Source organism: Blennius ocellaris (genome assembly GCF_963422515.1).
Source record: "Blennius ocellaris genome assembly, chromosome: 11".
In the NCBI taxonomy this organism is placed as follows: Eukaryota; Metazoa; Chordata; class Actinopteri; order Blenniiformes; family Blenniidae; genus Blennius; species Blennius ocellaris.
The window spans coordinates 15,161,602-15,177,962 of record NC_137660.1 but is presented as its reverse complement, the minus strand read 5'-3'; the positions used below and the strand labels follow the sequence as shown (position 1 = coordinate 15,177,962).

Here is a 16,361-nt window from a genome sequence, read left to right as displayed (position 1 = left end):
GAAATGCTAAAATGGGAAACATCACATTTATGCAGTTACTGAGTGGAAAGAGAGGAAAGAAGACATGAAAGAACTCAACAATGGAGACAGTACCAAGGTTTCTAGAGTCGCCAGTCTCAATTCAACTTTATGTATATAGCGTCACATACAACACAACCATCATTTCAAGGCACTTTTATGGAGAACAACAATTCTCACGAAAGGATGTCCAAGTCTATGTCATTTCCAAGGTTCAACTGAAACATGTCATGTCATGTCATCTCGACCTGAAGTCGGGGCAGATGTACAGTAATCCTAATATTTGCAGCAGATCCGACAATTAATAATTCTTTAAATAACACAATAGATAAAATGTTGCTTTATTGGATAGAAACTATCATTATTCCCATTAATACGGTTTGTAAATCTTTTGCGGATAAATGGTACACTAATCAAACTGAAGTCACATTGGCTGTTGAGCCAAAACGTTCATGTTGATTGAGGCCTGGTTATTTCCATATACATGTTTTTCCAGTAAAAATTGTCTCATAGAATAAGAGCTGCATTCCAGCTTTGATCAACACATCTAAAAGTGATGCTACTGTTGATGCGGAGGAAAAAGTTCAACAAGCTGGATACACATTTCTGTTGAGTCGATAATAGTAAACTAGTTGTCAGAAATTCGACACAATTTAACAGGAAGAGGATTAAATACATTTTAATGTCAAAATATTCCTTTTATTAATATTTTGGACAACTGTTTCACACAGGTCAATAGATAAATAAGCAGGTGCATTGATGAAATTAAGAACTGAGAAAATTTCCTGGGGTCTTTAAACAAACAAAAAAACAACTTTAACACGGTTGTTAAAAATAGATTTTTAAGACATGCAACTGCACTTCATCAACTCAAATGGCAACAACATGATACTTACAGTCTCGGCATGAGAGCATTTCTCCTTGTATGTGTCAGGATCACATGTGGTACAGTAGCTGAACTGGATGGTTATTTAAATTTGAAGAATGAATTGTCAATAAATGATGTCAATGTGAAGGAAAACCTCAAAACAATTTCTGACTCATCTGTCAATTTGCATCAATTGAAATTGTGTATGAAGAAGCCGCTTTATGACCACACACAATGGAGTAAATAAATACACACAGAAACCCAAATAAAAAGCACCATTTAATGGCAACCACAGACATGTTTTATTCATATGAATGAGACAAAACTGGGGGAAATAAACAACTACAGGGCTTCTCTGGTAGTCTACAGGGTACTTGTACAGCCTTCCACTAGCAACATCCCTTCTGTTTCATGATCTTCTCCCTCTAAAATTAGAGCTTCCCACAGATATTAGCATGAGAAAATTAAACAAATGAAGGAAAAAAAAAAACCCCAACAAACAAAGCTGTGTGACTGAAACAATATGAAAACGAGTTGAGCAAAAAATAACTCAGCCATTTTCCAAAGCTGATGTAAACAAAGGTTTTGTGCTGATGAAGTGGCAGAGTGACGGTCTGCATAAGCAGCATCCTCCCTGGACAGACAATAATCCCACTGTGTGTTCTGCGGCAGGCCAGGTCCTTCTGCTGAGGAAAACGCCAGAAGGACCACAGCGGATTTTGGAGCAACGTGGTCTTTTCAAGTTCCCTGTGAACATTTGCACATTGCAACATCTGGTTGGCAATGAATTGAAGAGTTTGCAAAAGAGAACAGGGGAAAAAAAATAAAAAAAATTTCTTCCATCTGTTTCATCAGTGGCCGTCAGTGTTTAGTATATAAGACTTTGTAAGTTGATTGCTTGTCAGACTGCAGTGCTCCTTGACCTCGGATGTTCCTCGGCTGTTCCTCCCGAGACTCGTCTGACCACGTCGGGGGGCAGAGTTCTCGTCTGTGTTGGACGGGATGAGCTCTCAGGTGGCCACCGAGGTCACAATCTGGACAACCTCGCCATTTTCACCTTGGATGGCACCTTGGATGGCCTCCTTCACCTCCATGTCGGCATGCAGTGCTGGCGCTAACTCGGCAGCCTGAAACACAAGCGAGAGGTGGGGGGGGGGAGGGGGAGGAGATGATGAACGAGAGGACACGGAAACATGGAACACATTAAAACATTTGTTAAGGATTTAGCACATCTGCCTGAGCTGGAGGACGTTTGAATGTTAGCAGTACTGAAAGGACGCTGGACGGTTCTGTCGTGGTTATCTTCCCTCACAGCCAACAGACCTCAGTTGGCTTTTTGCCTTAAATCCGTTCTGTATTGAATTTGCATGTTCACCGTGTTCATACAGAGTTTGTATGAGGACTAAAAAAAACGTTTGTAGGCGTGTGTCTGTCTCTTGTGTTTCGCCGTGTGATGATCGGCCCCAGCTCTCTGCAACCCTGAATTGGATCCAGTGGGTCTGAATAATAGATGAATGAACAGCACTGAAAGGGTGATGACCTTAATAGAGATAATCTCTAGAGCATCATGAGTTTAACCGAAAGGCAGAGATGAGAGAAACATCTCATTAACACCCCAAAAAAAATGGCAAAGGTTGAATTGATGGATGAATGGACGCAAAGATGGACGGACGGACCGCCACACTGATGACGAAAAGCATGGTTTGATTTTAATGCCTTGCAAAAAAAAAAAAAAAAAACATTTTAAATGTGCCTCTCTGTACAAAGTGGTTTAGCCCTCAACAAAGATGACTACACTGTCACCCGGCTTATGCCCTGTCAGCTGTGGCTGCGTGAGCAGTGCAGGATCAGCAGCTCTGCATGAAAGTGGAAAATCTAGAAAAACAAATCATGCAAGATGTCTTTGATTTGCAGTGCTTGGAAATTTCTGGACAAAGTGGCCTGCCTCTCCAGTGGCTCTACAGTCAGGCAACTCCCTCCTGTTTGAGAGACCGAATGACCCCACTGCCCAGACATAATGTGACCAGGCGATCCAAGTAAAGGAAGAATTTATCGGATGCAACAATCCAACTGCTTTTAGCTTTAGAAAGCTGCAGCGCCAGCCAAAGTTCAAACGCAATAAAATTTGACGGGGGTGACTTTTGTGGTCTCATTGCTTCAATGCTGTCAACATTCAATAACTCTGCGCTTGTGTTTTATGTCTCACTTGTTTTGAAGCATCTTAACTATCTGTGTGCCTTTTCAGACATGCGGCCATTAATAGAGGAGCGCTTGCCTCAAACCAAGGAAGATTTTTTAATAGAAGTCATATGCATGCTTAACAGGTCACAGGAAAATAAATCAATAAATGTTCAAGGTTTGATTCAGTATTTCTCCTGAGAACAAATAGAATGAGTTAAATGTGTACTAAATTGAAATTGGATTCTTATTTGTTTATTTTTCTTTTCCATCGTTTCATCTAATTTTAATTGCTCCTTCGTTCAAAATAAATAAATAACTCAAAATCAAATCAAAAGTATAAGAGAAAACATTAAGCCTAATGAAAGTTCTTGCTCACCTTCAAGGTCATTTTGATCAAACTCTGCGACGGGTGAATTCTGTTTTATGTGAATGAGAAATCTGGAAGTGCACATCATGCAGGGGCAACATAGATCAAAAAACTAGATCAAGATTTATAGGGTCAATGCATTTTTGTGAAAAATTCCTCTGGTCAACAGCTTAAATATGCAGGAGGGTGATTCCTCTACAAAATGAATAAATCAGAGTAGTGTCACTGTGATGGAATGACCACAGTGAAGGAATGCGGGAACGATAAAACAGATCGGATCAGAGAGACATCAGTGAAGAACAAGTTGATGAAAAGAGGCCAAGTGGCAGGTGGAGGGAATCTCCAAAAAGAGACGAGCTGCTCGGATCCGAATGCTCTCCGACTGTCTGAACGCTTGATGTCAGACAGAGCGGGGTATTGTGTGGGTAAAAGCCCCTGCAAAGATGAGAGGTTCATGACTCAGTCCTGGATGATGACCATGAAGAGTGACTCACTCCTTCCTCGAAAGGACGCCAAAGGTTCTCTCAAACACACCTGCAGCATTTAATCCTCCCTCCAGCCCAGCATGCTGTCACTCGACAACAGCGTCGACTGGAGCACAGCTGCACCATATCGTTGCACACAATGCAAAAACACATGAGCCTGACACACTGCAAAGAACGGCGGTTGAAGGAGCCAAGGAAAACTCATACGAGACCATGTTGTGTGCTGAGAAATGGAACACTGCACATGTCAGACTGACATCGCATGGATCCTGCTCTTGGAAATAGTGATGGATAATGGCTCAAACCACTTTCAAATTGTATGTAAAAGCAAGTGTTCCGTTTCTTTTTAAACAATATGTGGACAAAGTGTGCTCAAACTCAGCCGTCGCTCTTCTGTTCTCCAGGCTTTCTAGCCGAGCTTGTGATAAATCATGCTGTGCTAGAATTTAGCCAGAGATTATCATGATTTCACAGAAAGGTCCATTGGAACGCAAAATATGCCCCCTTACTTCATGTGTAATGGAAGTGATTATATAAAAAAAAAAGAGAGAGAGAGAAGAAAACGTGGAGATAAATAAACACAAAAGCCTCAGTCATTTTTCAACAAGTTGTATAAATGCTACCACATGCCTGGAAACAGATGAAAGCAGGGTTCTTGATTTAACACTTTAGGAAAAAGAACAGCGGTGACCTTTCTCTGAACCTTGAACTTAGAAGTCAACCGTGTTTACATTTGGGGACATCAAAACCCAACTGTGATAATAACATGCTTTGTACCAGGCAGGCCAAGCCATGTGGCTTTTAAAAGGGACAATGTTATACAATACATTGCTTTGTTGTCTTCCCATTTCCTCTTTTCCAAAAGGTACTTTAAGGTAAGCTTGAGCATGAAGAGACTCTAGTATTTCGAGAGGGGTTCATTTTTTCCCCCCCAATCAATAGACGGCTCATGGTTGACAAGTGATTTTATTCTGTTGAGCACACCCACACGCCCTCAGTGAACTCCGTCTTCACTGAACAGCACCCTGATGACTATTCAGACCTGTGTCAGCTTTGTTGATTTCTGGGGAGAACTGTGTACAATCCAACATTTAAAAAAAAAATAAGGTCTTTTTAGACCTAAAACTTCATTCAAACAAATCAGTCGTGTAAACAAACACTATGATTGCACATTGCGCCGAGCAACATGGTACGCAGATCCACAAATACAGTACATGGCGCGGCGATCATTGTGCGCTCTCATGAGTATACAAATAGTAGGTCAAGGTCATCAGTTTGCGTATGAGGCCGACTGAAAAGCTTAATCAATATAAGATGTTTTACTACCTCCATTCTCTAAGGGGAAAGGAACCAATTACCTAGACAACGATGGACAACAAAAGGACAACAAGGGAGAATCACAGAGAGTTCTAACAAGTAAATTCCAAAACCTGCTGCATGGCTGGTCAGCACATTTGCTATCTGCATGCCTAGCAGGGAAGTGAATACGATCAGTCACACTGCAGAGCCTGCACGAAGATTTATAACAGGAGAGGGACCACATTTCACACAACCCTAAATCATCTGAAGTTCTCCCTGTTTATATTATAACAACACAACAAAGGCTTAACTTGAATCAGAATTAGAGGGCGCCCGTTTTAGCGAAGGACTTCAGGGTAATAAGCGGTGAGGAGAAATTGTAATATTCAACATATTTGAAGCAAACAAAAGCAGAAAGAACAATGGAAAAGTGCTGTACTTTTATAATCCTCGCGGAGTTAGCGGGACCACTTCAAAGGCCACTGTGCCGTGTGCCTGCACTCCAGCCTTTTTCCACATGTGGCTGTTGCTCAACAAACTCAATCATCATGGGATTTTAGGCATATATAGTAACTACTACTCTTCTCGTCCCAACACTCCATCCACTCTACTTCATTCTTTTTAATTACTGTTTGTCCAAATACCTGCGATAATGACTAACACCTGAGTGTATTTTATTTAGGCAATAGGATGTAAAAAAAATAAATAAGGGGGGGGAAAAGCCAGCTCTTTGTATCTGGTAGTAGTTTCGTGAAATTACAGAAATTATACTCATATTTCTTTTTCAGCATTACAGCAATTATGAATGAAATAGACATTCATCTATCTCCTCCCTCCTCCCGTTTCATGGCATGAGGGTTGTGTGACACTGGAGCCAATCCCAGGCTGCACACCTCTTACACCCTGGACAGGTCATCCATCCATCACCTCAACACATTTACACCCACTGGCACCATTCAATCTGAAGAGCATGTATTTGGTTTGCGAGAGGAAGTCAGTGTAATTTATTAAAAACACATGCAATGAGAACAAATTGGCCAGTAGGATTGAAATGGAATCTTTTTTGCAATGAGTTTGAAAGCAATTTTGACCCACATCTACAGTAAATTAGAAGCCACAAAGTTATCTAGAGCCCTGTGTACACAAGAACAATCAACTAGAAAACGGTATTTTTCTTTGACAAATTTTAGACTACAATATTTTACAATTATACATATAGAAAATGCAAGAATGTTTGAAAATGCTGTGGCTCCATTCCAGGCCACTAGTTGGTGTTCCTTTTATTTGTGATGCACATCTTTATAGAGAACAGCACCATGTAAAGGTTCAAGCACCTTTTAGCTACCGTTCTTTATTGTATGTGACACATGTAAGAAATGCATCTGTTAAATTCCAAAAAGTGAGCAGCACAAACACTCTGGAAGCCTTGATTGTTACTGTTGGTGATCTAGTTGCGTATGTGTTGGAAATACTATTGAATACAAGTATTTTTCCCTGTTTAGATGGAGAAAAGTTTTCACTTAAAAACATGGTTGTGTAAACATGGCCTATATACTGTACATCTTTGATTTGCGAAGCCCATGTAGCTAAAAAAGCCATGCATGCACAAGAAACTTCCATACTATCCATAATAGTTTACATTATTTATTACAGTGAATCCAGATAATTTAAAACAAGCAAGACAGAGTTCTCGCCGGCCCGGCCAGTTGCAGTCGTCTCTCTGCCACCTCAAGGCTTTGAGAGACTCGAACCTTGACTCCAGCATTACAAAGACTTATTTACAGATTTCAGAATAAGCGAAAGCGTTCCTCCATATGGCAGCATATCTTTTGTCATTTAGCCTCCAAACCCCTGGCAGCAGCAGCAGTCCATATGTTGTATTTACTCTGTCCCGAACAACTATTCATTTCTATTGATCTGTTTGAAAGGACACGGTGCATATTAGTATTCATTAAAGATCATTGGCAGAACTTTGACGGAGAGTAAATTACGCACGCACACGGTGAAAAAACAAATATGAGCCGTTTTCATATCTGAGTGGTTCGACGTCACGTAAAGTCAAACTCCAGGGAAAGTACTTTTTTCCAATTGGCCATTTGAAAAATACATAAAAGTCTATCAAAGGCCTTAACAATACCACAACAGATTTTTGTTGCTATTTCATGGTTGTCCAGTGATGAACAATGGCTAGACAGGCAATATGAGGTGACGAGCTGTCCAGGCATGTTTAACACTTGGACAGGGATGAAAACACCCTTTGTTGAGTCACCAGTACAAGCAATTAGCATTTGAAGTGGAAAAATGACCATTGATTAAATAAAGTTGAAGCTGGACAACTCTTAGTAGTTTCAGGCAAGAACCACAAGCTGCGAGACGCATTACTAAACAGTTTCTGCAAATCAAACCCAGGTTAGGTTTTGTGTCTGCTCCGCATAACTTGAGGTGACATGAAAGGTTGTTTGTACGATGTGGCAAAGTTGGTTTGATTAGCTGAAAATAAGTAATTCTGGGTGGCATATTTGGCAAAATCGTCTGATGTGGCAGGTGAGCTTCTGGAACAAGTAGCATGATCGCTATACTTTAAGGAGAAGAAGTAGGAAGTGTGGATAGGCTGAAGTGTGAGTGGTATCACAGCTAATGCACTTTCAAGCACTTGGCAAATCAACCGGTATCACAGAATCTGTGTACATGTATGATACGGGCCAGGAGGTTGGATATTTTGCATGTCGTATGTTGGTCTTACCTGTACGGCAGCTGTGTGATCTGCAACAGGAGCCAGTTGGACGTACTGCACTTGGATGTCAGGGGGGAGCGACGAGCCCTCGACCGCCGTGGCCGCTCCGTCAGCAGACGCAACCGCTATCAGCTGAGCTCCACGCAACACCTATGGCCGACAAAGGAAGGAGAAGAGCAGTCAATGATTGATGACTATGTTGAGAATGAACCAAAAAACATCACCTGTCACTTCTGCAAATTAAAAAATTCCAACAAGCCCCCCGCCCCATGTGCAAACACCAAAAATCCGACAATCCCTGCAGTGATTTAAAGTTCACACGAGTGGAAACAAGTGCCAAATAAAAACAACCACCAGAATACCTCATTTATGTCCAATCCGTTTATGTTTTTTCATCACTCACAGCCATCACTCAGCAAAAGTGTGATGACACATAAACACATCAATAAACTGCAGCAGTGGTATCTGAGTGACATATATGAACATTTCATCCCCACTGTTCTCACTCCTACACAGGCCACACTTTGTTTGAATACTCAGATTGAGAAGGAACTTTATGGACCATTCAGTTCAATTTAAGTGCTATAGTCCTGTGGTCCGTAACATGATGTGGGAGTAAATATGTAATATACATTGTTTGGATTTGTGGTCAATTCAATTAACTCATATTTAGAAAGGGGAATAAAGGAAATTGACATTGAATGGTTAGCTTGTCGTCGCAGGGGGATCTTAATGTTCCACGATGTTGAAAGTCTGTCAGGCAACATTAGCGCTCTTTGGTTTTGAGGCACTAATTACAGAGCGGCACAGTGCAGCCTAAGTGTTTATGGGTATTCCTATACTTTGTTGAGGCTGTTCCTATAGACAGACAGTCACCACAAACACAAGGGGCATGAACACACACTTTTACAAAATCTCAGGCACTCCTGTGCTTCAAGCCCTGCTGGTAATTTGGACAGCATACCTCCCATCCGACAACAGACATACAAATTAAAATACAATCATCCTGTCAACACAAACACTCAGGAAGATAGATAGAGGGAAACGTTCATTCAGCTTTGTGTTTGTGCATGCTCATTTAAATCAGACAGAGATTGTAGACCACACTACCACCATTCAGTGTAGCTTTACAATAGGAAGTTTCTTAAAGTGATGTGTTTCTACATGAGATGACAGCATGGTCTGGTTGATATTTGCTCCTGTTTTATGGCCTTTGCCTGAACACAGACGTTTTGTTGCGTCTCCTGTCTGGCAGCACTGAATAATTGTTGTTAGGCGAGGTCTCTGTCTCCATCTTATTCTTGTTCTGACTGCTCATGATGCTAGGACTAGCTAAGACATGCTTAACACAGTAAAAAGTCATGGGCAAATACCGGTATGCAACCCAAGAGAGAAACCCAAACCCCATAAACCTCAGTTGCAGATGATGTTTGTTGCCCTCTAACCAATCGATTGCAAGAGTCCCACACTGCCTCTGAAACCTCAGTCCAACCACTGCTTTAAAGTTGAATGAGTTGGTGATGGGTTTTAACTGCCCCCCACTCACACGCCTGCCAGGAAGATATTTTGCCAATTTCACCACAAAATCTGCTGCCTCATCACCATAAAGTCCTAGACCCGACGAGCCCGATGGAAGCTATTAGTGTAAGAAGTCTATGTGAGTCACCCGATCAAACTCTTAAAGAACAGACATGGATTGAGGCTTAGTAGGTTAAGGTCTTAATATAGAAGGAGACTGTGAAAGCTTGGTCAAATGAATCACGCAGTTCGGTGACCCATAAAACATTAGTCATCGTTGCATGAGTCTGGGTGGTTAGTATAAACACTGATCAGATGGTTAAATTAGGCTCATTTGCTTACTTGCCAGGAATTGAAAGAAGATACTGTATCAATACCAGTTTCATGTCAATACAAGCTGGTACCAGCAACCACTGAGCTTAGTATTCATATATACAGTAAATAAAGCAGCTCCGTGCCTGCTCTCCATTTCTATGCCAAGTGATTTCTCTCCTTCCTCTACCTGTATATATACTTGGAAAATGTGAAATAGTGGCATTGCTCAGTTGTCGTTAAAGTAGTAACTGTATTTCCCAAATTCTTTTATGTTTGACATTTACACATATTTTGCAGTGATAAACCAGACAACTCATTGAGAACAGTGGAAGCACAAATGCACAGCTGTTCGACTGTTTGTTCATAATAGACATCTGTAGAGATACTTTCTTATCTCCACTCTGTCACACCGGTCCATTAAAAATCCAAACGGGACCTCTGCCAAATGCTTGCCTGCCTGTGAAAGAATGTGAGGGTGGCTGTGTACTTCTGCGCGTAAACACATGACGATGTGTCGATACTGTGCAACTGGTGTATCTAAGTGCACAATTACCGGGGTTTAAGGGATGCTATGGTTGACATTTGAGATGTTAAACACTTGTCTCACTCAATTAGAGTCTCCACCTCCATTTGAGAGCAGTTTGCATTCTCAGCTGTGAGGAGCAGCACACAGAGGCTCACTAAAGCATTTACAGAGTTGGAACAGTGTGTGAGATCTCGTCAATGATTACACAGGAACTTCTCGCCTCAGCATCCTGTCCCACGATTTCTTTTTTTTTGTCAGAACAACTTGCCTTTATGATTTGGGTGTGAGGCTGTCATGCTTGGCTTCAATGTCACTCAGTCCACGGAAATTAAACAATAACAAAACATATGCCGAGGAGATGTACATTTATATCATGAAAGAGGTTGAGTACTCAAAGATTAGCAGTCGTCTTTCAGCCTATTTCCCTTTTTATTTTCCTGACTGTTATCCACTATCAAGTAATTTTAAAGATACCAATGATAGTAATTAGCTCCCATTGAGCTAAAAAGAAATAATCATCATTAGGCTGTTTGACAATAATGTAAAGACAGAAATGACGGCAGTATTGCAACAAAAATGTCTTTCATCGGTCAAAACAAACTGTTTGTGAACTAAGGTCAAAAGACAACTTTTTAAAGTTTAAAGACCATGGAGTATGTGCTTTTGACGGTGCCCAAGTAGACTTTCACTTTTTTTTTTTTTTTTTTACAGCTGTTCGAAAGAGTTGTAATTAAATCATGTTATGTATGGGGGTAAGGTTGAATAAATAAACCCCAGTGCCATTTCTTGCACTTTTAAAGCCAGGTGTGAATTCATGCAGGTGTATTTCTGTTCAGGAAAGAAACAGGATCTTCTGCACAGCTCATATATATATGCAAGCACTACCATGCACAAAACAGCATAACAACAATACATTCCAACATTAAAAAAAAAAAATTTCACACTGGTTTATCAATCCGTAACCAGCTAGCATCAAAGATGCTCCAAGTTATTATTAATCTCAGACTTGTAAAAACTCTTGCAACTTCCGGCCCGGTTTGTAAGATTGTAAGATGAAATAAGGCAACATGTGACAGGGTGAGGAGTGTTTCAGGAAGCTTGTGTGGGACATAAGTGTCCCGATATTGGGTGAACTTTACAGTCTTTAACAGAGATTTTAGAATGACTTAAGTTTTGCTTTGATTTGTAAGCTTTGATTTAGTGGGCTTAAATTAGTCTCTAACCAGATCTTAAAGACACTAGTTACTGTTGACCTTGTGAACTGGGATCCTTAAATATTCAGTACTGGCATGTCGGCCACCCGCACACTCAAGGTCACAGAGCAGAGGCGATGAGCAGGATTAAAGGACTATCATACAGCACTGCAGTGCAAGAAAGAAGAGGCCTGAAAAATCAAGAGCAACCCAGGCTTTGAGAGCTGCCATGGCCTTGAGAAAAAAAGGAAAGAAAAACAATAAATCTTTTGCTGATGCTGTAATGCCTTCAGTAATGGGTCCAGGACACTAAAGAAATGGGAGTCAAAAACACAAAAAACAACAGCAAGTTAATGCAGAAAATATCCACATTTCCCAAGCTGAAGGAAAACAACTGCATAAACAAGACTGTTTACCAAGTCGTCATTGTTGCTTATTGTGCGACTATTAAAATCTAGTCTCTATTCTTTCACATCTCATAAAGACTTGTGAAACCCAAAAAGTTCAGGAATTAAACAATGCCTCTGAACTGCCATCTATTCTTAGTCAGAGTCGGATTTGGAAAACCAGCATCCAGAGTGCACCAAGTTGGTGCAGCATGGTATCAATTTTCAGAAATACAGGAGGTCTCAGTTAAACTCAGCTGTGCATCGGCTGATGCTGTGAGTCACCCAATAGTGTGCATGTGGATCTTCGTGTCTGTACGTTTCTAAAGCTCGGCGGAATCCGACATCTACAAGAGCCTCCATTTAAAATAAGAACCTCACACGCTTTCTGACTGCAAGGAAAAAAAAGAAAAGAAAGAAAGACACCACACTGATCTGTTTCCTATCATTCCCAAAGGAATACCGCCTCCCTCTTCTTTCAGATCTGGAAGGGAAAAAAAACCTAAACCAAAACAGGGAAATGAGAAAAGAAACATTTGGACTTTGGAGTGCTTGGAACTTCCTCTCAGCTTAAGAGCCGTCAACAACATCTGTGGCTGCCAACCCTTGGACAGATGTCCGAGCAGTAACGCTAGCTCCAGGTGGGTAGGTGTGGTTAAAGTGGAAGAGAGGGGGTGGGCGGGGGACAAAGGCCTGGCTGCAACTTGGCTGAAAGGATGCCCATAGACACAGAAGTGTACTATGTGTTTGTTTTGTGAGGGAAAATGAACACACCGGCCCAAATATGTCCCACTGCAGTCATAAACTCTCTTGGTTACGTACATATGCCTTTTATTTTACCTCAGAGTCTGAAGGCTGATTTCTGGGCCTCAGCTCATAATCGGACTGAATAGAAACTGAAGTCATGACATAAATTAAAACAAAGAAAAAAGTCTGAAGTTGAAACAGAAGCCAGACACTCATATGTCGTTCCTCCATAAATCTGGAATTCTTCCACTTATTTGCTCATTTGCAGATATGCATTAATAATTCCGACAAGTATTACTACATTAATCTCTGGTCAACACTTTATTTTTTAAGTGCAAAGTTCATCACCAATGGCTATAGAATCTTATTTCTTTTGACACCATTTCAATACCAGTGCTGAACCCCTGTGTGAAGTCCAACCTCCCCCTCCACATACTTTGCTTTGCTACTCCCACCAGCACACTGGAGAACCCGGAGAGGTTTTATGACAAAACTAGCTCGACTACAGTTTTGATCCAGACCAGTAAAATCAAAGAGACCAATGACAAAAATAAAAACCGCAATTAGGCATAAGGTTCCTCCAAAACAACAGGGTTGAAAGTTCCTCTGAAGGTTTTCATGGTTCTCTAATCCAAATCCAAACACGACTTGCCTACTTGATGAAGATTTTTTTTACAATGTCATTAAATTTTCCATTTGAAGATAATGAGTTTATTGTGTTTTTAATTATCCGTTTGAGTCAATGAAGCCAAATGGGGAGGATATACATAGGTTGTAAAAACCCACTTTACACAATATCACACTGAGCAAGATGCCTATCACCAACAGGATATCTAATCCAGCATTGAGTAAGACTTGCACTCGGAATGAGGTCAACATTTCTGAAATGAAATGTCATTTTTCTGACACAACTCAATGAATACTCTGCTCTCAATTCTGTCAATTTCCCTCAAGTATCCGTTAACATGTTAAAATGCATGGGAGACTAGATCTAAAGACGAGCCACATCCAAGTGACCTATAGCTGACCTTTCAAGCTGCATAATCACACCTCAAAACGACTGCTACCAAAAAAGAGCTGAAACACAAATGGCACCTTCAACACACAGCAGCCAAATATCCAACAGTTCTTCAGATCTTAAATCTGCTGTGATATACATTGGTCAGAGTAAATCAGCATTAAGGTTGCCTCAGTCTTTGACTGAGGTATTACATCTGTCAAACGCAATAATTTTACTGCTACCTTTACACTTTCCAGCCATAGTAAAAGTTTAAACTTTTCTCTCAATTTACATTTGCCTCCTTCCAGAGCCATGATTCACTTAACAGTCACACTGATGTCCAGAAAGTGGGCTGGCCAAAGATCACATTTTATTGAGTTATAGTTATTTAGAGTTTTTGCATTAGTGGATTTCATAAAATACATTTTAGTCATAGTGAAACTTCCAGAGGCTCTTTAATTTGTTGTGGGATACGTGACAGGGTGAGGAGTGAAGGGCGAGAAGATGTAAAGTTCCCTCCTGGACATATCTACTACTGCTGTCTCACAAAAAGGAGGACTGGGTTTGAATATAAGCCAGGTCCCTTCTATTTAGTTTAAATGTTCTCTGTGCTGACCAGCATTTTCTCCAGGTGTCTCAGCTTCCTCCCACAGGAGAAAAACATCGCTTATCTTATAATATTCAAGTAGTAATGAATGTGAATGTCTGTACACATCACTGACTCACTTTTTTTATTCCTCTGATGAGCTGATGACACACCCTGACTTCAATAAAACAGGCATAAGGCATGAACAGATCATCCAGCTAATTTGCAATTTACTCTTATATGTATGGTTGTATGTACGTGAAGGAATGTACACTACTAAGAAATACAGAAGAAGATACTGAGTACTGTATATGGAATTCCCTGAGATAAGGCAGTCACAGAATTGTGTGTGTCCAGAGGAATAAAACCACCAAAATCTAAATCTATCCACAAACCGATAAAAGACTGACAGTGAAATTGTATGCCGATTTCGTAAAAAAAAAAAATGAACACATGAGAGAGAGAGAGAAAATATCAGAAGGAGTTTGAACAGTCAGAGTTTCATTTCTCTTGCTTCACTTTATGCTCCTTCCAATTACGGATCAAATTCTACAATTTAGATGTTTACATGAACATTTTACCTAAATACAATCAAACCAGAATCTGTTTACATGTGCTGAGCTGAAACTGATGACAGAGCAGTGTATGCCTGGTACTGGTGAGGCCGGGCTGCACCAGGCCTGTGATGACGGTGAGTCACACTGAAATGCATCTAAAACATCTGTTCCTTCTTACTTGCACAACCACCAACCCTGAGTTTACCCACAAAGACAGAAGAAAACACCAGAGGGGGTACCCTCCTCCGCAGTGTTCTGAAATGCTGACGCACGCGCACACGTGCACGCACACACTTCTCTCTCTCTCTCTCTCTCTCTCCGAGTGAAGGATTCCCTGATCTGTGGCACTCTATCTCCGGCCATGATGCACAAGGACACAAAGCAGACAATTCCTCTTTTGAAACACGATCCACCACGAGGCTTTCAAATCCTTGAGTGCTTACGTGCGTCCCACTTATACTAAACACTGGCCATAAAACGTCTTGTTTGTATCTTTTCATCTCATTTTATCCTCCCCTCTCTCTGTGATTCATAGGAATCTCAACAACCCTTTACACACTAGAAACAACATTCTTAGGCAGAACTGGAAAGAGGGCGACTGAGCAACAACAGGCCAAAAGCCAGCAGTGTGATTCCAGCACACATCACACCCGGATTCTGTGAGGTTGAAGCTACACATTGTTCAAACATCTGCTTTGGTGTACAAAGTACAAAGCAAAACTGTACTGTACTCATATGGCTGGTACTGACTGATGACTAGCTGTGGTCACATGTGTTCAGGGATGAATATTCATCTCTTTTGTCTTGAACTATACTTTAGTACCTCATTTTACCATCTTGCCTAAAGACTTCCTCCACTTTCTGGCTCTCCTCCTACAATGTGTCTACCAAGCCATGGAGTTCTACACTCCGTCTTGCACAAAATGTACTGTTCTTGGTTCTGCGCTTATAGGATCTGGCAGAAATGCTGCAGAGACCATCGCTGAGTTGGACTCTGTTCTGTGACCCAGTTCCCACACCGACCATGAACAATGTCACTTGGGATGATCCAACAGATGCACCAAAACATGTGCTGACACAAAAAGATGGCAGAGGTTCAACTAACAGGAGGAAATGAGATAGGGTGGAGGGGGGCTACATTCAGACTCTTGACAAATAGCAAGTAAAGCCCTGATGAACAGCAATGATGTCCACCATCTCTAAATGACGTGGGCAGATGACAACATTGGCATAATTATAAAAGTCGATAGGCGTCTCTTGAGATGTGTCCGATTTTTCAAACTGTCACGGCATGAGTATAAAGTTATTCAACAAAATGAGTCCTCCAAGAGACTGGAAATGCACTCAGCAGCGGATTTACTACTCGACTGAAGGATGCTTCATCACTTTCACTATTTTCTGCTGTGATATAAAAAGCTCACAGCTTATTATGGAAAGTTGTTAAGTAACAAATATATAAATATTGATCAAAATATATGAAAATCAAAACTTTTTACAAAAAAGTATTCAGGCTTTTTGCTGCACGAGTTGGGCCTGGTATATTTGAAAAAAATGCTTAAGATGTGTTTCCAAGTTGATTAA

General features: G+C 40.9%; 1 protein-coding gene across 1 annotated transcript in view; it reads right to left on the bottom strand.

Annotated features, from left to right (window-relative positions):
* Positions 1–1,222: 1,222 nt before the first annotated feature.
* Positions 1,223–16,361, bottom strand: part of banp (BTG3 associated nuclear protein) — a 39,584-nt gene continuing 24,445 nt past the window's right edge. The window contains exons 12-13 of the mRNA XM_080505245.1: positions 7,962–8,102; positions 1,223–2,013 (exon numbers count right to left, since the gene is read on the bottom strand). Coding sequence (XP_080361371.1) covers positions 1,897–2,013; positions 7,962–8,102 — 258 coding nt within the window. The 3' untranslated portion in view covers positions 1,223–1,896. The remainder of the gene's footprint in view (positions 2,014–7,961; positions 8,103–16,361) is intronic.